This window comes from Coregonus lavaretus (assembly GCF_964263955.1).
Source record: "Coregonus lavaretus genome assembly, chromosome: 23".
In the NCBI taxonomy this organism is placed as follows: domain Eukaryota; kingdom Metazoa; phylum Chordata; class Actinopteri; order Salmoniformes; family Salmonidae; genus Coregonus; species Coregonus lavaretus.
In genome coordinates, this window is record NC_140010.1 from 30,554,325 (window position 1) to 30,578,958 (window position 24,634).

General features: G+C 46.1%; 1 protein-coding gene across 1 annotated transcript in view; it reads left to right on the forward strand.

Moving 5' to 3' along the window:
* The window catches only part of chd7 (chromodomain helicase DNA binding protein 7), an 84,324-nt gene extending 62,075 nt beyond the window's left edge, over nucleotides 1–22,249 (forward strand). Inside the window, exons 22-38 of the mRNA XM_084139855.1 lie at nucleotides 178–377; nucleotides 966–1,128; nucleotides 4,016–4,105; nucleotides 4,797–4,900; nucleotides 6,505–6,634; nucleotides 7,015–7,133; nucleotides 7,427–7,775; nucleotides 8,142–8,350; nucleotides 8,606–9,544; nucleotides 9,948–10,099; nucleotides 15,197–15,430; nucleotides 15,711–15,878; nucleotides 16,807–17,043; nucleotides 18,756–18,971; nucleotides 19,268–19,411; nucleotides 19,565–19,669; nucleotides 19,851–22,249. Of these exons, the coding sequence (XP_083995981.1) occupies nucleotides 178–377; nucleotides 966–1,128; nucleotides 4,016–4,105; nucleotides 4,797–4,900; nucleotides 6,505–6,634; nucleotides 7,015–7,133; nucleotides 7,427–7,775; nucleotides 8,142–8,350; nucleotides 8,606–9,544; nucleotides 9,948–10,099; nucleotides 15,197–15,430; nucleotides 15,711–15,878; nucleotides 16,807–17,043; nucleotides 18,756–18,971; nucleotides 19,268–19,411; nucleotides 19,565–19,669; nucleotides 19,851–20,879 (4,588 nt within the window). The 3' untranslated portion in view covers nucleotides 20,880–22,249. The remainder of the gene's footprint in view (nucleotides 1–177; nucleotides 378–965; nucleotides 1,129–4,015; nucleotides 4,106–4,796; nucleotides 4,901–6,504; nucleotides 6,635–7,014; nucleotides 7,134–7,426; nucleotides 7,776–8,141; nucleotides 8,351–8,605; nucleotides 9,545–9,947; nucleotides 10,100–15,196; nucleotides 15,431–15,710; nucleotides 15,879–16,806; nucleotides 17,044–18,755; nucleotides 18,972–19,267; nucleotides 19,412–19,564; nucleotides 19,670–19,850) is intronic.
* The last annotated feature ends 2,385 nt before the right edge of the window (nucleotides 22,250–24,634 follow it).

Here is a 24,634-nt window from a genome sequence, read left to right on the forward strand (position 1 = left end):
TCATTCCTCTTTTCTTATCGTTTCCCTTCATCTTGTTTTCCCTTTTCCCCCCTCTCCGTTATCACTTCCTTCTATCCCTCTCTCCCCGCCCTTTTTCTTTCCTCCTCTCTGTGACTGTCTCTTCATCTCCCCCCCCCCCCCCCTCTCTCTCTCTCTCCTCTGTTCCCTCCCTTCTAGGTGGGGTCGCTGGGGAGACATCCTGTCCCACGGGCGTTTCAAGCGGCCCCTGCGGGAGCAAGACGTGGAGACCATCTGCCGTGCCCTGCTGGCCTACTGCCTGCTGCACTACCGTGGCGACGAGAACATCAAGAGCTTCATCTGGGACCTCATCACGCCCACCGAGGATGGACAGAGCCGCACGCTCACCAACCACTCCGGTACGTATCCCTACGCACTCTTCCTGCATCATTACCATAGCTTAACCAAAACATAACCAACACACCACACCCACCTTTCCACTTAATCTCACAGTAACAACCTCACCAACTGCTCTTTTAGGCCTCCCCAATAGCCCCCAGTAGGTGTAGAGTGAATAAACATACATTGAATTCCATAGGATTTTCACAGTCCTACCACTAACATCCCTCACTCGCTCACTCAACCCCCCACAACAACTCCTGACCTTGCTTTAACCTTATGCTCTGTCTGCTTTTGCCCTGGACTAGAACCGGCTCAAACTGGTTGTCTGACTTTACATTAATTATTTGACCTTGATCCTCATTGGTTTCACACCTAAGCAAACTGTGGAGTCTGATTGGCTACAAGAACCATGGAGTTGGCCCAATTCCTTGCTATTTCAATGTTTTTAATGTTATCAATTATAGTTTGCAGATTTCAAATAAATAATTGTAATAATGAATCAAATCCTTGCTGGTGCTAGACTTGTCCAAACCAGGTCTCTCTTATAAAGGGATCTCAATGAGAAATAATGAACCTATGACTCTAAATTGTAATGTCTCCTGCAGGTCTGTCTACTCCAGTACCACGGGGTCGTAAGGGGAAGAAGGGGAAACCAGCCCCGCCTGCCCCTCCCCAGCTCCCTAGGGCAGAGTGGCTGGCCAGCTGTAACCCTGACCTGTTACTGCAGGAGGACAGCTACAAGAGACACCTCAAACACCACTGTAACAAGTAAGTCACCCCAAATCCTGAACTCTAACCTCAACACTGTCGTTCTTCAAACACCACAATAACAAATGAGCCATTGATCAAACCCAGTGTTGTAGCGCTCGAGTCCGGTCTCGAGACCACCTGTTTTTAGTGTCTCGGTTTTGTCGGATACATTTTAACTCTGTCTTGACTCGGTCTCGGACAGTGAGGACTCGTAATTTCTTCCCGAGACCAGTGGAGTAAGAAACTCACAGTAATTAGCAGCTTCCATTCAGTCAGCGCATAAAACTGCTTTGCCAGGCCAAATATATACACTCCATTCATGAAACAATATCTTATCACCTATTGAAACCTGGGCCTCCTACCTGACTCGTAACATTACTGTTCATTACTTTCGTTGAAAAATATCCTCAAACTTTGTTTTGCTCATCAGAATTTCCTTGATTCGCTGCTAGGGAAGAGTGGGGGGGAATTGTTTGAAAGTTGCGCGCTCACTATTGGTAAGGGGAGACCGGGGGGAATTGTAAGTCTTTATATTTATTATATACATGTTTGCGCAGTGGCGAAGCGTGGTTATTGGACCTAGGCCTTGGGGGGGGGGGGGGGTCTTCCAACATGTTGTACCAAACTCAAAAATCAAGAAAAATAACAAACATAGCGTCACTTAATGCGCCCAACTGAATAAAACAGGGCTGAGCCGAGCTCCGGGCTGTCACTCACATAAGAGATAGCACCCACACGGACAATGCTACCTACAACCACAACCACACTGCTTGCACAACCTATGGTAGCCTAACGCCATCACGATCACACCATCACCAAAAGCAAGAACAGTGACACGTCAAAGGATGTGTGAGACAAGCTCGTGGTGCTGAAAGGACAGCGACCGTAATATGTAGGAGAGCGCACTTTTTGTAAAACACATAGGGTCGATGGAAAGACAGCAGTCACACACAGCATGATGTTAAAGGATAAGCAGCCCATTCTCTCAGACATAATAAGCCAGTAGGTCCCAATCCTAAGAATACAAAAACACAACCAAAAGGCTAAGTATTTCCCAATCGAAATGTACAACTATTACTTCCCATTGCAAACATATTTTTCACATTCAGCACACCAAGTAACCAGTGATCTAAAGTTTAAATGCAACAGTTATTTTCTAAGATTTAGCTAACAGCAAGAGAACTGCAATAAAAAAACACAGTTCCACTCACCAACAAATTAGCAACAACATCCTCTTCGATAACACCTGCTGCAGCCGCTGCAAACTAGCCTACAACAAAAGCTAGCTAGCTAGCTAGACTGTGGGAAACCTACTGCTCGCTATTGTGCAGTGACCTGTTGGCCTTTGAAGGAAGAAGTTTCCATACGTTTTTGTTTAAAACAGTCCAACCCATTAAAAGTCAAAATGTGATTGGTTGAATGTCCACTGTCACTCCAAAATGCTTCCCTAATACAATTTAGCTAGCTAGATTTATCTCCCCAAAGACCACCAAAGAAAAATCCTGATTGGATCTTTTTTTCCTCTTCGGTGTTAACCCTTTCCTTTCCAACAAAAACTGAAGAGATTCAATCAGAACATCAGTGAAAATAATATTATTATTATTTTATAAATCCTTAGCCCTTCTCTGACGTTGTAGAAGGCCCTCATTGTTCCCCACTGTGTTTGGGTTAGTAACAACTTGTAGAGTGGCTCTATTTGCCCTCGGCATGCATTTTTTTCACCATTCTGAATGTCTAAAGAATCCATATGTTCTTCTGAAATATGAACACAGAAATACTTGACATTTTGAACAATTTTACAATCGTTGACCTCACATTTTTCTGGTCTTGACTCTGTCTCGCACCCCTCGTCCCCCTCCGGTCTTGGTCTTGACTCTGTCTCGCACCCCTCGTACCCTCCGGTCTTGGTCTTGACTCTGTCTCGTCCCCCTCCGGTCTTGGTCTTGACTCTGTCTCGCACCCCTCGTCCCCCTCCGGTCTTGGTCTTGACTCTGTCTCGCACCCCTCGTCCCCCTCCGGTCTTGGTCTTGACTCTGTCTCGTCCCCCTCCGGTCTTGGTCTTGACTCTGTCTCGCACCCCTCGTCCCCCTCCGGTCTTGGTCTTGACTCTGTCTCGCACCCCTCGTCCCCCTCCGGTCTTGGTCTTGACTCTGTCTCGCACCCCTCGTCCCCCTCCGGTCTTGGTCTTGAATCGGTCTCGCTTAGGTGGTCTCGAACACAACACTGGTCAACCCTAACCTCTGACCTTTAACCCTTAACTCAAACACAACCCCTACTCACACACCACCATAGTGTCCACAGATAAGCAGGCCAACTCTGTTGATAGTTGGTTTCTTTATAATTCAATAAAATCAAACACACAATGCAGTTCCCAGTAATCCTATCTCACATGAGTTCCATTGCTCCAGCTAGCCACACACACACACACACACACACACACACACACACACACACACTTCACTCCTTTTGTTTAGTTCTAGCCAGTGTCCTATTTACTTTCCCTCCTCCTCCTTCCTTGGCCACAACTCTTCTTTCTACTCTGTTGTTGTCGGGGAGATTTTGTGGCGGCCGGGTTTTGTGGGCTGAGGCTGGCGCCGCGCCAGGCCAGGTGCCAGGCAGACCTGTTGGAAGCGGGTGAAAGGCGGCACACACAGGGGCGATTATGTGGTGCCATCTGTCAGGCGCAGGGGCTGGCGCGCGGCGTGGCTAATCAGGCCTGGCAGCGTGATGGATGGGCAACGGCCAGTGCCAAAGATCCACTGCCGCAGCTAGCCACTCTAGCCAGCTACTGCTGCTGGGGCACGGGACCCGAGTTGCAAACACTCTTTCTTTCATTTTTTTACCCTCCCCCTCTGTTCAATTTTCTTTCCTATTTCTGCCTCTCTCTGTCCTCCCCTCCACACAGAGTTCTCCTGAGGGTCCGAATGCTCTACTATCTGCGACAGGAAGTCGTCGGTGACCAAGCCGACCGGATCCTAGAGGGAACTGACTCAAGGTTGGCATCTCCTCCCTCCATCCCTTTATCTCTCCCTCCAACACTCCCAAGCCCCTGCCTGCTTTATCTTCACACTACCTCTTCCCTCTCCCGTCCCCCTCCCCCTCCCCTCGTTTCACCCCTCACCCAGATGTGCATGCATATATAATGCAGAAACGTGCACACCATGTTGATTGCGTCTGAGGCTCTTCGCTGAATAGTTACAATGCCATTATTGTGTGTGCGCGCATATATGTGCCAGTAAGTGTGTGCCTGTGTGTAAGTGCAGCCTGCCTGTGTGTCTGTATTGGATTAGGCCAGGCAGTCTGCTAGTGGTGATAGCATTGCAGGCATCAGGGCAGGCTTGGTGTAGTGGTGATAAGGTTAGGCCTGTTCTGCCTAGTTCTCCTTCCTGATGAGGGCTACTTCCCAAACGGCACCCTATTTCCTATATAGTGCACTACTTTTGGCTCTTGTCAAAAGTAGTGCACCATGTAGGAAAATAGGGTGCCATTTGGCCCGCTGTCGAGATGTTCCAGCATGGTGGCTAATGACCATATTTCCTCCCAGATGCCTGGAGATGGGGCCTATTATGGACACGCACCGATTTAGACCCTTTTAATCAGTTTTCCCCTCCGCCTCTCTTTCTTACTCTTTCCTTCTCTCTTGCTCTGACTTTCTCTCTCCCTCTCTCCTTGGTCTGGGCCGACAGTGAAATGGATATCTGGATCCCTCAGCCTTTCCACGCCGAGGTCCCTGCCGATTGGTGGGACAGCGAGTCGGACAAATCGCTGCTCATCGGCGTCTTCAAACACGGTAAGCCCCACCCCTCCGGTTCACACACAAATGCACACCGGCTGCTTCGGCTTGATTGGTGTTCCCATAGCGACCGCGGCGCACAGCTGGCTCAGTGAGACGTCAGGAGATTGATTGATGGCTGTGTCCAGCAGCCCGAGAAGAGAGGCCGTGGAGGTGTGTGTGCGTGCGTGCGCACAGACCTGTTGCAGCTTCCATCTAGTCCCTGGTTATCCAGCGTTCTATCAACCACAATTGGTTGATGCACTTATCAAGGTTTTTTCTCTTCTAGCTATGGGCTAGCTGGTTTAGATTTAAGCATTTTAATTGTATTACAGTGCGAAACAAGATTACAAGCCAGAATTGTAACGATTTAAGTGTCAATTGTATTGATAAACATTAATATTAATTTGGGATAATTGTCATTATTCTCCGTAATTGCCACCCTCTCTGATTCAATTATGGATCCGAGCTGTGTCTCAGCCATGACGCGTACAAACACACACACAAACACACACACACACACACACACACACACACATGGGTATAATAGAGCTAGCATATAGTTAATCATAATCCTCATTCACTTGGGAGGCCGGGGGAGGAAGCTGCTCTCTGCCTCACACACACACACACATACACACCCGCATGCACACACACACAAACACCGAACCCTCACGTGTCTGGTACACACACCGTACAGACACACACAACTCTCCAGGGCTGTGAGAGGGAAGAGTGATGGCCTAGAAACCCCCTCATGATTAGCGCTTGGCTCGGGGCGCAGCAGCGGTTAGGAACAATGTGTCACCGCATAAATCCTAATTGAAATGTGATGTTCTGGTGGGGGCTTTGGGGAGGGGGGGACGGACCGAGAGGAGTGGAGGAGGGGGTTGGGGATAGTCTGGTCCGCTCACTGGCATGGTTGAGGGGGCTCCAGCCTGTGCCTCTGTCTCCCCCCTCTGTCTCCCCCTCCTCCCACCCGCCGTGCTCAGTGGGATCTGCAGGCTCTAATCTGTTCTGCTTGGAAAGCTCCAACGGGCACTTTTCTCTCTGCTACACACACACACTCTCTCTCTTGGGCAAATACACACATACAGACTTAGGCACATACACACATATTTTCTTACACACATTGACACACACACACAGACACACCCAGTCAGACACACGCTCCAACAGGCACTGCCCTCTGTCTGCATCTGGACCCTGGGGTCTAGCCTTCTGTTTTTCTCTTTCTCTTCTATTTATACGGACGGCAGTTGGTTTTTACGATGTGGTTCTGATTCTGAACTTCATGATGGTTTAGTTTGAACTCCATTTGGCTTTTGTATTTTGTTGCGTCTTTCATTGTTGCGTCTTTCATTGATCCCTAGGTGTATGTAGCCTACATATTTTCACTGTAAATTGTCAAAGTCAATCTCAGCCTAGTTCTAGGCCTAGTTCCTGTGTGTGTGTGGTTTCCCAGTCATAATTCAATCATCTCTCACCCACTCCCTCTCTCCTTATCCTCTTCACCAGATGTGAAAAGTAGAACTCTGTAACACTACCACTGTCTCACCCACTCTCCTCTTCTTTCTCTTTCTCAATCGCTCTCTCTCTCTCCATATATCTCTCCATCCCAGGCTATGAGAAGTATAACTCGGTGCGCGCCGACCCTGCGCTGTGTTTCTTGGAGCGGGTGGGCATGCCTGACGCCAAGGCCATCGCTGCAGAGCAGAGGGGGGCGGACATGATGGCAGATGGTCCGGAGGGGTAAGACACTCAGCCAAAATTCACCACCTCTTTTTCCCCTCTTCCTCCTCTTTTTCTTCTCAACCTCCTGTCCCCGTCTCCCTCCATCTCTCATCTTCTCTTCCTGTCTCTCCCTCTGTTTTGGTTGTTTTTTGACCTCCTGTCTCGGTCTCCCTCTCTCCATTCGATCTTCCTTTCCCTCCCTCCCTCCACCTCTTTTTTGTTTTGTGTGTATTTATTCCTGACCTCCAATTTCCCTCAATCTTCTCTTCCTTTCTCTTCCTGGCTGTCTCCCTCTTTTCTTCCCTCGCTCCTTTGTTTGATTCTGTTGTTTTTAAGTTTAAAACTCACCTTTCTTTTCTCTCTCTCCTCCCTCCATCCCTGGTTATTTGTGTGTACAGAGAGGATGAGGACCCAGAGTACAAGCCTCTCCGTATGCCCTTTAAAGATGAGATGGATGACTTCACTAACTCTCCCCTTGATGACAAAGAGGAAGCTATGGACGTTGAGAGTGGTGAATGTAAGTGGAGTGGCCATCTCTGCTCTCAGAGCATGTAGCACTATATTGACCACCATTTTGGGATAAATTCAATAAAAAGGTAGACAATGTATTATTTACTAGCAATCTGATATCAGTCTGAAGAGGATTCACCATCCATCAATCCATAGTTACAAATTTGTATTGTTATATCAAACCACCAATGTACGCGCCAAAAGAAACCAGAGTTGCTTTTCAGAACCATGTCAACAGTATGCAGACACATTTATTTGTCCTAGTCCTAATATTCCACCCTTTTCTCCTCCCCCTCACAGCTAAACTAGGTGAAAATGGAGCAGGCAGCAGAGGGGCTGGTCGTCTGTACTGGCCGGCAGCCTCAGCCCTCACCGCTAGACTCCGCCGCCTCATCACTGCCTACCAGCGCACGCACAAACGAGAGCAGCTTCGCCAGGAGGCCATGGCCCGGCCCGACGGACGCCGCCGCCGGCGGCCCCGAGAACAGCTCCTCTCCATGGTCACAGATGGACGAGGGGCCTACGTGCAGGAGGGCGGAGCCTTCATGGCAGAGGGGAGTCCTTATATGGCCACGGGCAAAGCGTTCATTCCCGAGGCGACGGCTCTCCTGGCGGAAGGAGGGGCCTTCTTCAAAGAGAGGCGTCAGAGGTATCGAAACATTGAATAGTTTGATTTGATTGGTTGAGTTTATTAGATGTTTTCTAGGCACACTTCCATCTAGATTACTTAGGATATGTTATACACGATAAACAATATGAACAGTTTATATGATCACTTGTATATAATAAACAGTCCAATTTGTTAGCCGGCTGTATAGAAGGCGGTACAGTCGAGCTTCTTGTAGTTCTTTCAACTTCCTGTATGATTGTTTGGTGCTTGTTTGAGAAGCCCTACTTGTAACATGATGTATGTACTACAGTACCCATAATGCTCCAGTCTCCTTATCAATACACTACTCATACATTGCTTTCCGTCCCATTGGTTGTTGGATTAACCCTTCTGTCTCGTCGTCAGGTGGACCAGGCGTGAGGAAGCTGATTTTTACCGTGTGGTGTCCACGTTTGGCGTTATCTATGACACGGCCCGCCAGCGCTTTGACTGGACCCAGTTCAGGGCCTTCGCCCGGCTGGACAAGAAGACTGACGAGAGCCTGGAGAAATATTACTTCTCCTTCGTGGCCATGTGCAAACGGGTGTGTCGCATGCAGGTCAAGACCGACACAGGTAAAGGCCCTCACATATTTAATAACAGAACGCTATTGATCACAACTTCAGCCATACCTACATTTACTTAAGCTAAAGCAAAGGATCATTCCCTGGACAGACTGACTAGATTAACAACAACTCTTTTCTTCTCTCCTCACCCCCCTGTTTTTTCCCCCCTGCTTTCTTCCCTTCACTCATCTCTTCCTTCCTTCCTTCCTCCCTACCTACCCCCACCCCTCTTCCTCGCTCCCTCCCCCTCTCTCTGTCTGGCAGAGCTTCCAGACCCCACCCTGATCATCGACCCCATCACGGAGGAGCGCGCCTCACGCACCCTTTACCGCATCGAGCTGCTGCGCCGCATCCGCGAGCAGGTGCTGCCCCACCCCCTGCTGGGCGAGCGCCTGCGCCTCTGCCAGCCCAGCTCTGACCTGCCGGAGTGGTGGGACTGCAGCAGGCATGACCGCGACCTCCTCCTGGGCGCCTCCAAGCACGGCGTGAGCCGCACTGACTACCACATCCTCAACGACCCAGCCTTGGGCTTCCTTGAGGCCCACAGGAAGTTTACCAAGGGGGGATCGGCTGGGGTGCCTCAGCCGCCCCGCGATGTAGCTCCCTCTACTGCCTCTGAACAGGCCACAGCTGCTGCTGCTGCTGAGAAACCCTCCCATGTCAAAGAGGAGCAAGAGGAGGTAGAAGGGAAGGAGGTGAAAGAGGAAGTTGACAACGACCTTCCGTGTACTAAAACCGAGAAACCAGACAAGGACGAAGAGATGGAGGGAGAGGAGACGGAGAAGGAAGTGAAGGCTGCGTCTCCCAAGAAGGAGTTGAAGGACGAGAAAGAGAAGGAGGAGGAAGAGAAGGGAGAGGACCTAAAAGACGAGAAAGACAAAGAACCGAAAGAGGAGAAAATGGAGGTCAACGGCGATGCTGACGGAGAGACTTCCAAGGACGCCGAACCAGAGAAAGAAGACACTCCCAATGAGGACATCAGGGACCAGGACAAGAAGCCGGAATTCCAGGAGAAACCGGAGTCTTCCAAAGCATCGGAAGACCAGGAAACCAAGAAGGAAGAGATGGCGGGAAAGCAGAAAGAAGGGAGCCCAGCCAAGTCTCCCAAATCTCCCAAACCAGTGGCTGAGAAAGGGCCCGAAGAGGAGGATGAGGAGAAGATGGAGGAAGATGACAAGTCTGAGAAGTCCTCTCAAGCTGACGGTATATCCTACTCTCAACTCCTTTGCTGAAATACATTTTCACAAGGAACATTTTAATTTTAGGGTGTGAATTCATGCAAACCATCAACAGTGAGTCTGTGTAGAAGTCTACAATAGACAGTTGGGCCATGCAAGTGCATGACTCATGACTACTCCTTTATGTTGAAGCCAGCCACAACACAGTAAGTGGCTGTGTGTAGTTGGTCTGCTTTAGCTGGCATTTAGAAACGACTATATGTCTGTGTATAGTCTATTTAAGCTTGCTGCTTAGGGTTGAATTGAAGACTCACTGTATGACCCTTCTAGTATTCTGCTGTTGCTAATTTTGAGAAAGCACTACATGAAGCCATTTGTAGATTCTCTTGTGGCTGCTATTGACAAAGCGCTGTTGTGTCATTTTTCAGCGGGTGCCACCTCCGAGCAGAAGAACTTTGACGAGGAGAGCAATGCCTCACTGAGCACCACGGCCAGAGACGAGACCCGCGATGGGTTCTGCCCCGAGGATGGAGAACCCTCAGCCATCCAGAGAACCTTCTCCTTCTCCTTCTGGCCAAAGGTTTGTAGAAGAAAGATGTACATTCATTCACATACAGTGGGGAGAACAAGTATTTGATACGCTGCCGATTTTGCAGGTTTTCCTACTTACAAAGCATGTAGAGGTCTGTAATTTTTTATCATATATACACTTCAACTGTGAGAGACGTAATCTAAAACAAAAATCCAGAAAATCACATTGTATGATTTTTAAGTAATTAATTTGCATTTTATTGCATGACATAAGTATTTGATACATCAGAAAAGCAGAACTTAATATTTGGTACAGAAACCTTTGTTTGCAATTACAGAGATCATAAGTTTCCTGTAGGTCTTGACCAGGTTTGCACACACTGCAGCAGGGATTTTGGCCCACTCCTCCATACAGACCTTCTCCAGATCCATCAGGTTTCGGGACTGTCGCTGGGCAATACGGACTTTCAGCTCCCTCCAAAGATTTCCTATTGGGTTCAGGTCTGGAGACTGGCTAGGCCACTCCAGGACCTTGAGATGCTTCTTACGGAGCCACTCCTTAGTTTCCCTGGCTGTGTGTTTCGGGTTGTTGTCATGCTGGAAGACCCAGCCACGACCCATCTTCAACGCTCTTACTGAGGGAAGGAGGTTGTTGGCCAAGATCTCGCGATACATGGCCCCATCCATCCTCCCCTCAATACGGTGCAGTCGTCCTGTCCCCTTTGCAGAAAAGCATCCCCAAAGAATGATATTTCCACCTCCATGCTTCGTGGTTGGGATGGTGTTCTTGGGGTTGTACTCATCCTTCTTCTTCCTCCAAACACGGCGAGTGGAGTTTAGACCAAAAAGCTCTATTTTTGTCTCATCAGACCACATGACCTTCTCCCATTCCTCCTCTGGATCATCCAGATGGTCATTGGCAAACTTCAGACGGGCCTGGGCATGCGCTGGCTTGAGCAGGGGGACCTTGCGTGTGCTGCAGGATTTTAATCCATGACGGCGTAGTGTGTTACTAATGGTTTTCTTTGAGACTGTGGTCCTAGCTCTCTTCAGGTCATTGACCAGGTCCTGCCGTGTAGTTCTGGGCTGATCCCTCACCTTCCTCATGATCATTGATGCCCCACGAGGTGAGATCTTGCATGGAGCCCCAGACCGAGGGTGATTGACAGTCATCTTGTACTTCTTCCATTTTCTAATAATTGCGCCAACAGTTGTTGCCTTCTCACCAAGCTGCTTGCCTATTGTCCTGTAGCCCATCCCAGCCTTGTGCAGGTCTACAATTTTATCCCTGATGTCCTTACACAGCTCTCTGGTCTTGGCCATTGTGGAGAGGTTGGAGTCTGTTTGATTGAGTGTGTGGACAGGTGTTTTTATACAGGTAACGAGTTCAAACAGGTGCAGTTAATTCAGGTAATGAGTGGAGAACAGGAGGGCTTCTTAAAGAAAAACTAACAGGTCTGTGAGAGCCGGAATTCTTACTGGTTGGTAGGTGATCAAATACTTATGTCATGCAATAAAACGCAAATTAATTACTTAAAAATCATACAATGTGATTTTCTGGATTTTTGTTTTACATTCTGTCTCTCACAGTTGAAGTGTACCTATGATAAAAATTACAGACCTCTACATGCTTTGTAAGTAGGAAAACCTGCAAAATTGTCAGTGTATCAAATACTTGTTCTCCCCACTGTATACATACTCATATTCATTCATGTAGTGGTGAAATATATACTGAACAAAAATATAAACGCAACATGTAAAGTGTTGGTCCCATGTTTCATGAGCTGAAATAAAAGATCCCAGAAATGTTCCATATACACAAAAAGCTTATCTTAAATGTTGTGCACAAATTGATTTACATCCCTGTTAGTGATCATTTCTCCTTTGGCAAGATAATCCATCCATATCAAGAAGCTGATTTTAAACAGCATGATCATTACACAGGTGCACCTTGTGCTGGGGACAATAAAAGGCCACTCTAAAATGTGCAGTTTTGTCACACAACACAATGACACAGATGTCTCATGTTTTGAGGGAGCGTGCAATTGGCATGCTGACTGCAGGAATGTCCACCAGAGCTGTTGCCAGTCTATGCTACAGTAATGCGCATCTAATTTACCCGTCTCCATCTGGTTTTCGGGGTCACCTTGTTTTTTTAATTGGAAAGATTATAATTTTTTTAATTGCAGCTGCAGAGTTTTAAAAAAGCCTATCACTCGAATATCATTGATTTAAATCAGTACACACACGAGTACTACTGCAGTCTCTCTCTCTCCATCAACTCCAAATAGAAAATCCTGTTCTATATATAGGGCTATATATCAATCTAGATGTCCTAGCCTACCTCTTTCAAATCAAATTGTATTTGTCACATGCCCTGAATATAACAGTGAAAAGCTTACTTACAAGCCCTTAACCAACAATGCAGTTTTAAGTAAAGAGTTAATTAAATATTTACTAAATAAACAAAAGTAAAAAAGTATCTATTATAAGAATTCAGGTAATAAATTCAATGTAGTATTAGCCGTATATTTAGGTAATTAATTATGGTTATGCGTAATAAGCTTCTAATTTATAGCCTCAGTCTCTTGCGCAACAGGAAAAGCTGAACTAGAATAGCTTGCTTGACATTATTTTTTTTTAGCATTTCTTATACCAATAGACTATTCGAAGAGGAACGCAAGCTCTTTTTTGCTGAATGTTAAATACAGCGGCCAATAGAACTCACGGGTAGTTTGAAAGAAGAGCGAATGCGCGATGGCGGTAGGCTATAGCAGTTATTTATTCAGACCCATAACGTTCAATCTTCATGAAGAGAATTCAAAGCGTTCTGCATCTAGTCCAATATTATTCAAGGATGACATTAGAGTGATAAAGATAAGGACAACAAAACGTATTTCTTAGAACTGTTGAAAGCGGGGAAGGAATGAAGTAACACTAGAGAGAGAAAGAGGAGGTAGGTAATAACATTAGGATAAATATTATGAAAGGTATATATGCGTCAGCCTACTAATTATACAAATAGGTCCTATTATATGTAAATCAAATTCGCTAGCCTATACTTGTAACTTTGTAGGCATGTGCTGCATCAGAATCTCATGTTCTCTTCTGCTTTATCATGGTTTGAACAATGTGCGTAATTCAAGTCCATATTATACAGTATAATACAATACAGTAATACAGTTCACACGATTAGCCTACTGGAGCTAGTCTCATTTATTTACCCAAGAGAGCATATAGCTAGCTACATCTATGGGCTTTTATGTTTTTCTGTCGTGTGTAATGTGCAGTAGCCTTCTGGTATTGGCGGGAAATACCGGGTTACCTGGGAGAAAAGTGATTTTATTCATGAGATGGAACATTTGTGAAATACCAGTAAAATATTCAACCAGATATTGACTGGTTTTCTGATCCACGCCCCTACCTTTTAAGGTATCTGTGACAGACAGATGCATATCTGTATTCCCAGTCATGTGAAATCCATAGATTAGGGCCTAATGAAATTATTTCAATGTACTTTTATGAACTGTATCTCAGTAAAATCGTTGAAATTGTTGCATGTTGCGTTTTTATATTTACATTGGACCCTAGAGGCACACTATATACAAAAGGTACTTGAACAGTGTTAAGTTCAGTATTTTATTTATATATATATATATATATACTGCTCAAAAAAATAAAGGGAACACTTAACACAATGTAACTTCAAGTCAATCACACTTCTGTGAAATCAAACTGTCCACTTAGGAAGCAACACTGATTGACAATACATTTCACATGCTGTTGTGCAAATGGAATAGACAACAGGTGGAAATTATAGGCAATTAGCAAGACACCCCCCAATAAAGGACTGGTTTTGCAGGTGGTGACCACAGACCACTTCTCAGTTCCTATGCTTCCTGACTGATGTTTTGGTCACTTTTGAATGCTGGCGGTGCTGTCACTCTAGTGGTAGCATGAGACGGAGTCTACAACCCACACAAGTGGCTCAGGTAGTGCAGCTCATCCAGGATGGCACATCAATGCGAGCTGTGGCAAGAAGGTTTGCTGTGTCTGTCAGCGTAGTGTCCAGAGCATGGAGGCGCTACCAGGAGACAGGCCAGTACATCAGGAGACGTGGAGGAGGCCGTAGGAGGGCAACAACCCAGCAGCAGGACTGCTACCTCCGCCTTTGTGCAAGGAGGAGCACTGCCAGAACCCTGCAAAATGACCTCCAGCAGGCCACAAATGTGCATGTGTCTGCTCAAACGGTCAGAAACAGACTCCATGAGGGTGGTATGAGGGCCCGACGTCCACAGGTGGGGGTTGTGCTTACAGCCCAACACCGTGCAGGACGTTTGGCATTTGCCAGAGAACACCAAGATTGGCAAATTCGCCACTGGCGCCCTGTGCTCTTCACAGATGAAAGCAGGTTCACACTGAGCACGTGACAGAGTCTGGAGACGCCGTGGAGAACGTTCTGCTGCCTACAACATCCTCCAGCATGACCGGTTTGGCGGTGGGTCAGTCATGGTGTGGGGTGGCATTTCTTTGGGGGGCCGCACAGCCCTCCATGTGCTTGCCAGAGGTAGCCTGCTTGCCAGAGGTAGCCATCCACCAACGCCACGTTGCACCATGCTTTAGTCCAGGTCTGGGAGGAGATCCCTCAGGAGACCATCCGCCACCTCATCAGGAGCATGCCCAGGCGTTGTAGGGAGGTCATACAGGCACGTGGAGGCCACACACACTACTGAGCCTCATTTTGGCTTGTTTTAAGGACATTACATCAAAGTTGGATCAGCCTGTAGTGTGGTTTTCCACTTTCATTTTGAGGGTGACTCCAAATCCAGACCTCCATGGGTTGATACATTTGATTTCCATTGATGATTTTTGTGTGATTTTGTTCTCAGCACATTCAACTATGTAAAGAAAAAAGTATTTAATAAGATTATTTCATTCATTCAGATTTAGGATGTGTTATTTTAGTGTTCCCTTTATTTTTTTGAGCAGTGTATATATAAAACACAGAAATCAGTTTACGTAAAGAAAGAAAATTGAGAAAAACTGGAGCAAAAAGCCCTGTTTTCTAGTCGGATCTCACTCCATCATCAAAGTACTTCTCTAGTTGTATTAACCCATTCCTCTGTGCGCCATTTTGACCTTCCAGGATCGCGTGATGATCAATCGCATGGACAACATCTGTGAGGCGGTCATCAAGGGCAAGTGGCCCGCCAACCGCCGCCAGTTCTTCGACATCCCGGGCCTGTTGCCTGGATACCCTGGCCCCACGGCGTCCGAAAGCCCCCTGCAGAGGCGGGGCCTGGCCGAGCTGTCGATGGTGGCGGCTGCTCAGGCGAGCTTCAGCGGCAGCGAGGACCTCACTCTCTCGCCACAGGTTAACGTAAGTAGTAAAAAAATAGTTTGTATAATGGTTAACATGGCATGCATCTCAGATGATTTGTCTTGGGAAAATAAAGTGATTTAAGTGTATTCATACTGATATATAGGATGAGGTCTGAAAAATGAATATTCCCTTATTACTACATAATTTACTTAAATCACTTAATTTCAAACCAGTGTCCCAATTTTCCACATTGATTTTTGTTGTTCTGGTGATCACATAATTCTCAACCCTATATTTCCCTCTCCCTCCCTTCCTACCTCCCTCTCTCTCTGTAAAGGAGGATGCTCTGAGCATGTCGTTGCCAAAGCAGCGTCGTCGCAGGCGGAGGAAGGTGGAGATTGAGGCGGAGCGCGCCGCCAAGCGAAGGAACCTGATGGATATGGTGGCCCAGCTCAGAGAGTCTCACCAAGCTGAGTCCCAGAGCCAGGCCATGGACCTCACCAAGGTAGGGTCTTTAGAATTTTATGAATTAATTCTAAATTTAGAATTACGTATCACTTTTTAATTACACTTTTGGGTCAGAGGGGTGTCCTACGAATCAGGTTTGAGGAGTTAGCGAGGTAACTTTGGTCAACTCTTGAGTTGAACTCGGGATAAGCAATCATATGAATGTGCCTCACCTTTCAATCAAGGTAAATTCCTATGGCAATGAATCCTTCAGAACTAACCTGCTCCGGGGCATACTAATTCATGCCTAACTCCATTTTCCTGAATGAAGTGTCTGAGCTGTGAGTTGAGGACCAATGAAATCAGATTCCCTCCCTCTCGCAAAGATTGCGCCATCATCCCCTTCATTTGAGGAAGACGACTGATTAAATATTGTATTCATGAAATGTTTTTGGTTTTAGGTATTTTAAAATTGTAAAAATAATTTATCACGTTATTTAGTAATGACCAAATGCATTTAAAACTTCACGGGGACAGTAACTTTTATATGACAAATAAGTGTTATTTTGGTAAAATTATTTTATTGTTAGGAGTGGGGGGAAAAAGGTGCTCATGCAAAGACGGCATTAATGATACGTAATAAAATAAAGACTGCACTTCTAAAAGCTTCTTTGACATCATAGCCTGCTGATTTTGCAAGATAACTTTTCCTTCATTTTGGTTTCGGCACAAATGTAAATGCAGTACTGACTTGCCTCTGGATTGATGTGTCAGAATTGTCTCAATGAAGAGTTCAGCATTCGACTAGCCACGTGCGACATGCACACGCAGTTACAAGCCTGCTAGAGTTAGCGGCAGGCAGATTAGCAATATCCACCGTCGTAGTACGGATGAAGCCTGAGCTGGAATGTGAAGCTAACCGAAGCTGGTTAGCTTTAGAAAACGTTCCATATTGCTAAACATTGGGACATGTTATTCTTCTCCAGGGCATGCACCACCACCACAAGTCAGGGTCGTCTCTGGCGGGCTACTCCAGCAGCAGCATGGTGCCTTCTGCTACCCTCAAGGCTCAGATGGAGCTGCTGCAGGCGGCCACGCCTTCCAGACATAGGGCCAATGGCTCATTGGCCGAGGCTGACCTGCCCACCCGGAGGAGGCGAGGCCGCAGGAAAAATGTGGAGGGGCTGGAGCTGCTGTTCATCAACAACAAGAGAGGAGGCACGGTACGGAACACGGTCACTAACAGTCACTACGGAAATACATTTTATTAATTTATTAAAGGTCCAATTCAGCTGTTTTTATCTCTATCATATGGTTTCTGGGTAACAATTAAGTACCGTACTGTGATTGTGTTAAATTAAAATGGTCAAAAAGAAACAAAAATAGCATATTGGCAAAGAGCAATTTCTTAAGCAAGAATTTTGCTCGGACTATCTGGGAATTTTCTGAGTTGGAAGGGGAAAACTAGCTGTTATTGGCTGTTATAAGGTTTTGAACTCTTCCTTATTGGTCTACTAACTAATTTACTGGTCAAAACTCCATCCCATCAAAACAGGTCTTTTTAAACAGCTCTTTTTATTTTATATATACATACATACAGTGCATTCGGAAAGTATTCAAACTCCTTGACTTTTTCCACATTTTGTTACGTTACGGCCTTATTCTAAAATGGATTCAATTGTTTTTTTCCCTCAACAATCTACATACAATACCCCATAATGACAAATCAAAAACAGGTTTTTAGATTTGTTTTGCTAATTTATCAAATAAAAAAAAGCTGATGTCACATTTACATAAGTATTCAGACCCTTTACTCAGTACTTTGTTGAAGCACCTTTGGCAGTGATTACAGCCTCGAGTCTTCTTGGGTATGACGCTACAAGCTCTGTCGAATTGGATGGGGTGCATCGCTGCACAGCTATTTTCAGGTATCTCCAGAGATGTTCAATTCTGAGCTCTGACTGGGCCACTCAAGGACATTCTGAGACTTGTCCCGAAGCCACTCCTGCATTGTCTTGGCTGTGTGCTTAGGGTCGTTGTCCTGTTGGAAGGTGAACCTTCACCCCAGTCTGAGGTTTTCATCAAGGATCTCTCTGTCCGTTAATCTTTCCCTTGATCCTGACTAGTTTCCCAGTCCCTGAGCTGAAAAACATACCCACAGCATGATGCTGCCACCACCATGCTTCACCGTAGGGATGGTGCCAGGTTTCCTCCAGACGTGACGCTTGGCATTCAGGCCAAAGATTTCAATCTTGGTTTCATCAGACCAGAGAATCTTGTAAATCTGTGAAATTATCTGGATTTTTACAAATTATCTTTGAAAGACAGGGTCCTGAAAAGGGGACATTTCTTTTTTTGCTGAGTTTACATTTTACTGATACAGTATATTTAACATTTTTTATCTTTTGTTCGTTTTTAGTCCAACCTTCAGCTCCACTCAACCAGCTCTTACGCCAGAGTTTCCCAAACTCTATCCTGGGTGCACTTTTTTTCCCAGCACTACACAGCTGACTCAACTAATCATCAAACTTTGATTATTTGAATCAGCTGTGTAGTTCTAGGGCAAAAACCAAAACGTTCACCCTTTGGGTTCCCCAGGACAGAGTTTGGGAAACGCTGTTTACACCAAAAGGCATAATCATAATTTTCAACAATTTCACAGGATTAACCTCATAATGTGAAGGAAAAAAATGTGTATATATATAAAACACAGGAAATCATGTTTCTGACTGCACTGGACCTTTAATAAATAGTTATAAAGCACCTGATGGGCATAGGTTCAACGGGAAAAAGTCTGATGTGAAGTTAAAGTTTAATAAAATGTCAAATGAGCACGGGTCTGCCTGGGATAAGGGGATATCTCAATTAGACTAACCTACATTTAAATAAAAGTTTGATAGGACTTTGATAAAGTGTAATACAAATCAAACTATAGGAGGATTCCGAGGGGACCAAAGCATCGGTGGAGGGGGTGCAGATGCCCCCGCGTTCCCACCGCCACAACATTCCCAGTCCCAGCGCCTCCGCCCGCGTCCCTTCTGTCAGCGCTATGGAGGACGGGGAAGCTGGTACCCCCTCTGACAAGGACCTGAGGGACTGGCTCAGACAGCACCCCACATACACCATGGACATGCCTACTGCATACACACCAGTATGTACTTAAACAAAATGGAATACAGTATAGTTGTTTATCAGATGTCCCTATCCAGTAAAACTATCCCATCAATGTGGAATATGAGCATATCCCCTACCTTCAACCCCCTGTTCCCTTTCCTAAATCAACTCTTACACCACCCTTTCAGTGATTCAAATATGGTTACAAAATATAACATTTAGCTATTCTATTTCATAACGGTTGTAGTATATAATGAAGTATTCAAGAATTTCATGCCTTGCCCTGTTGTGATTCCAACCCCTGTCCACTCTCCCTTGTCTGTCTCTCTGTAGAAGAGTGAGGAGTTGCTTCTCTCCTCCCAGTTCCCCAAACCCAAGCAGAAGCGGCACCGCTGCCGGAACCCCAACAAGATCGACATCAACACTCTCACTGGAGAAGAGCGGGTTCCCGTGGTCAACCGGAGAAACGGCAGAAAGGTATGGGTTCATTTCAGTACAAATCAAATTAGCTTTGTCACAAATGCATTGGTCACCGTTTGGCAACTATTTCAAACACCTAATTTAGCCTTTCATAGCAAAACTGAAGGTATTGCTATCTTGTCAACCATTTTGTTCCTCTCTTTTTTCCAGATGGGTGGAGCCATGGCCCCTCCCATGAAGGAACTGCCCAGATGGCTCCTGGAGAACCCAGAGTTTGCCATCGCTCCTGATTGGACCGACATTGTCAAGCAATCGGTGAGTCTCTTGTCATTCACCCATTTAGCCCTCAAATGATTCCAATCAGCACTTGTTTTAGATTTTAACCTTATCTGTTGGAAACTGATGTTTGAGGAGAAATTGTTGCCGAATCGCAAAATTGTCATTGACAGCCATGAGTGACTTCTAACTAACCACGGTCTCCTCCCCCATTCCACAGGGCTTCCTCCCTGAGGCCATGTTCGACCGTCTCCTGACTGGGCCCGTGGTGCGTGAGGAGGGCGTCCGTCGTCGGGGGAGACGCCCCAAATCAGAGATTGCCAAGGCGACGGTGGCTGCCGCGGCAGCTCAGGCCCAGGCTGCATCCTCCAGCGGCCTGAACCCCTTGCTGATGAACGGCCTGTTTGGAGGCATGGACCTCACCAGCCTGCAGGGCCTACAGAGCTTCCAGAGTCTTCAGCTGCAGCTCATGGGCTTCCCCGGCATGGGGGGGACTGACGCTAAACATGCCTCGGCCATGCTGCCTCTCATGCTGCCTGGTATGGCTGGTATGGGCGGCCTGCCAAACATGTTCGGCCTGGGAGGCCTGTTCGGAAACAACCTGGCCGCTGCCTCGGCTGCAGCCACGCCCGCTGCAGCCTCCAATGGCACCAACGACGAGGGCGATTCGGACGAGATGTCGAAGAGAGACGAAGGGGAGGGCGGAGAAGAGGGGGATGAGGACAAGGAGAAGGACACTGGGGTGGAGGCGGAGTCGAACAAGGCTAATGGGGACGCCGCGGCTCTGAACGCAGCTGCCGCCGCAATGGCCGCCTCCGGCATGTCGGCCAACTCCCTGGCCTTCAACCCCTTCCTGCTATCCACCATGGCCCCTGGGCTCTTTTCCCCCTACATGTTCCTGCCCCCTGGCCTGGGAGGTCTCACCATGCCTGGCTTCCCCCCAACCACCCTGGCCGACCTGCAGAGCGCCATGGCTGGAGCCATGGGGGCTGCTTCTGGAGCTCAGGGCCAGGAGAAGGAGCCCAGCCAGGCTGGCCTTGCCCCGGACCGCCCTGCCGCCGCTACCGCAGACCCAGAGACAGCCGAAGACAGCGACTCAGCAGAGAGTCTGGAGAAGACGGCCGAGTCGTCAGCCCTAGAAGACGAGGCCTCTGCATTGGCTGAGGAAGCCGACTCGCCAGAAGACCTAGCGGCCGAGGATGAGGAGGAAGGAGAGGATGCCCCTGAGGAGAAGAGTGACGGAAACTAACTGGCCTTTGACATTTCCCCCCAATCCTCTACTGCCCCCCCTCCCACCCCGAGTGCTCTCATGACACGTTTACACACCAACTTGATCCAAATTAGTTTTTTCTTTTTTGTTTTATGTCTTTGTTTCTTTTACAGGTAAGAATGGAAATCAGGGAGAGTATACGTAACTAAAAGGCTCTCACTGTAGCGTTAATAGCGTAGTCAGGGAAAAAGCAAACTGAACTAGAGTTTGCAGATGTCAAAAGGGTGTTATTTTTGGTCTTTGTGCTCTGAACAGTGCATTCTAGATGAGATGGGAAATTTCCTCCGAAATATTATTATAGGAATGAATCGTTCCAATAGTGCTATGCTGCTTTTCTGTTTTTTTTTCTTTTCTTTTTTACTCTCTTGATATTGTGACAGTAAGTAGCATCTCGTAACTCTCCAGTGGCGTACAATTTAACTGCATTAAGCGACTATATGCTGCTGATGAAAAGGATAATATTTTTATTTTTTTCTGTTGTACTGTTCTGCCTTGAAGAGCAGGATGAAGTCCTCACATCAGATGGCCTAATAATCTGACTGTTCCCAGTCTCTCACACTGATGATCTCACACACACTTGATTCTCATACACACGTCTACACACACCTGACTGTTTCTTCCTGTAGTCTTACACATTAACAATCCAATCTCTGACTCTTCCCCGTCTCAATCGGACGGTCTTACCCACACCCTCCAACCGTTCCTCTCCCAGTCTATGAAACGACCCCATTACCCTTCTCAGTCAAACTCTTCCCAGTACCAGTTTTCTGCCTACTACTACTAACACCCATATTGTCTGACTCTTCCAAGTCACACATCGTTATAGAAACTGTTTTCCAGTCTCACACACTGATGGCCCTGACTCTCCTGACTGTTTTTAGTCTGACACACTGACAAAGCCGAACAGGGGAGAGACCTCTCTTCCACAACGCGGAAGGAGACAGCAATAACCTAAGGCAGCTTTTGAATGTCTCAAAACATCGCTCTCCCATTAAAACACAACCACAAGTGTCGGTGAAAAAGAGAAACTAAATCGCATATAAACGATGACATGAAAAAGTACTGCAATCAATTTGTCTCACACTATTCCTGTTGATGCACTGGTGTAAGAGTAAAATAATCAGGTACCTTTTATTATAACTATTGAATGGGCTTTTTGTTACTTTTAGCCACCAAGCTGAAATGCATTACCTCAATTCTAACTAGCCTTGAAGTTTACAGACATAAGTTGTAAATGTTTTCTTCTTTTTTGTGTTTTTTTTTTTTTTTTCTTGAACATCATGTATGATGAACTGTAGTTATGATGCTTTTAATAAAAGTGAATCATGATATTCGCCTAGGAAACCAAACCCGGAGTTCTTGTTGAGTTATTTTAATTGGATGTTAAATGTAGATGTCTATTTTGAGTGTTAAATGATGTTGGTTGATTCATGGTGGTGAAGTTATTACCCCCAGAATAGGAAAATAAAGGCTTTTTAAGTGCATATGGACATTTTTGCCAAATGTGTTCATTTGCTTCTGTCTGCTACAGATATCTACTAACAATTCAATTAATAATCACATTTTAGAAATATTTAATTGTGCAATAAGCATAATAATTTAGCTAAACACTAGAGCAGCCACACCATCCACCCACTGTACAGGAGGGAAGAATGAGACCCTTGCTGAGAGATGTCTATTTTGGCTGCATGCCAGCTCTCCTCTGACTTGATCAGAAAGGTCTTTATAGGTGAAAGCAATCTGATACAACCCTAATTAGTCTGTTATCTTTATGGTCGTGAAGAAGCCAACGAATGTAGCTAGGCCATTTTGAGAATTTGACCACAGTCATTGCGAGTCCTAAGGGTAACTAACTTGGGTTCTTACTGGTGCTTTCTAACTCATGCCTCATTCAATATGGTCGTTCTGAAGATGCTTTCAACCGATTTATTCAGTATGTGTGGCTCATGCAGGAATCAAACCTACGATTTGTGCACCAAACACCGTGCCCCAACCAACTGGGCCATTGGAAGCGCCATATGTTGGCTGGTGGGGTCTAGGGCCAGTGGGGTGGAGGCACATGGGTAGGGTACAGGAGAGAGGAGGGGTAGAGCTAGTGGGAGACACTAGAGCGCTTCCAGAGACTGGGGGTGGTGTGGGGGCTGTCGGTCTGGTAACTCGGGCAGTCATCATAAATGGCAGCTCTCCCAATGGACCTGCTGATGTGACACAAACTGACAGGAGGGGAAGATGAGGCAGCCTGTGTGTGTGTGTGACTGTGGAAGACTAGCTGTGTGTGTGTGTGTGGCGGAGAGCAGCCTGTATGGTGGGGAGTTGGAGACCCTGTGTGTTTACTCAAGCGGATGGAGAGGAGACTGGACGGGGGACTGGTTTTTCCCCTGACAGACGTCTCTCATAATTGTGCGCTTTCGAAGTGGTTCGTGAAATCCATAGGTCTCCCGTGCTTTCCCAGCATGCATTGTCTGGGAAGCGTTCAGGAAAAAAAGTATAATTATTCAGTACTTAGATATTTTGTATATAAAGATATTGAGCCCTGCACCAATCAATAATGACAGGTTCATTACTGCATTTAGCATTGTAAAATCTTTATCTAATGTTATTTTATTTAAAGGCCCAGTGCAGTCAAAATGTTGTATATCATATACAGCTGATGAAACTAACACTGTAAAAGGGTTAACAAATGTGATCAGTGTTATTTCCTGATAGTTGCTGGTTGAAAATGCAAACTACACAGGACCTTCTAATCAGCAGGTTTGGGATGAATGGAGATTTGGCTTGCCTGGTGACATCACCAGGGTATATCACTCAATAGACCAATAACTAAGAGTTCCAAACCTCTCTGCCAATAACAGCTAGTTTTAAGATGACATATCCCTCCCATTAGGCCCCTCCATCGCTTTGGTGCCCTTCCCCTCCCCACTCAGACCACTCCCAGACAAGTTTTTTGCTAAAATGCTATTTTTGTTCCTTTTGTCGATTTTAATGGAAAACTATTACAGTAAGGTATCTAATTGTTACCCAGAAATTACTTGATATTGAGATAAAAACAGGCTTTTTTTACACAATCATAACAGCTGTATATATAGTACCTCTTAAATGATTCAATATTACCCTCCATTCATGCATGTATTTATGAACAGCACATGTATTGCATTTATTCAAGGTTGATTGTAGTGGACGCTGGGTACGTTACATTCAAAGAGCAGGATAAGTCGATTCAATTTAATTGAAGTACTGGGCTGTCTCATCCCCAATGTAACGAAGCACTTCAATACAACAAGGTCAAACCTTCTAAAAGCAAGGCAGGGGTGACAGAAGCAAGCTAACCTCCCTGATTCTTTTATTCTGTGGTTTTGTCAATATAGGTACATCCCAAAACTCTAAATGGCTTCCTTTCCTAATTATCTCAATTTTCATCTGCACTAATCCTGAAAACAAAGAAAGGTTAAAGCACTAGGTGCACCACTATAGAGAATCTCTTCTCCAGCTCTTTCATATCAGTGCAGATAAGGGGAAAGGAGACTAGGAGAGGAAACCAACTAACACTATTGAGATGCAGCCTGTGACTGCTCAGGGTAGAAACCTCAGGAGGCTGAAGAAATTTGGCTTGGCCCATAAGACCCTCACTAACTTCTACACATGCACCATCTAGAGCATTCTTTTTTGTGTGGGTATTTTACCCCCTTTCTCGTGGTATCCAATTGGTAGTAGTTACAGTCCCCGTCCCATCGCTG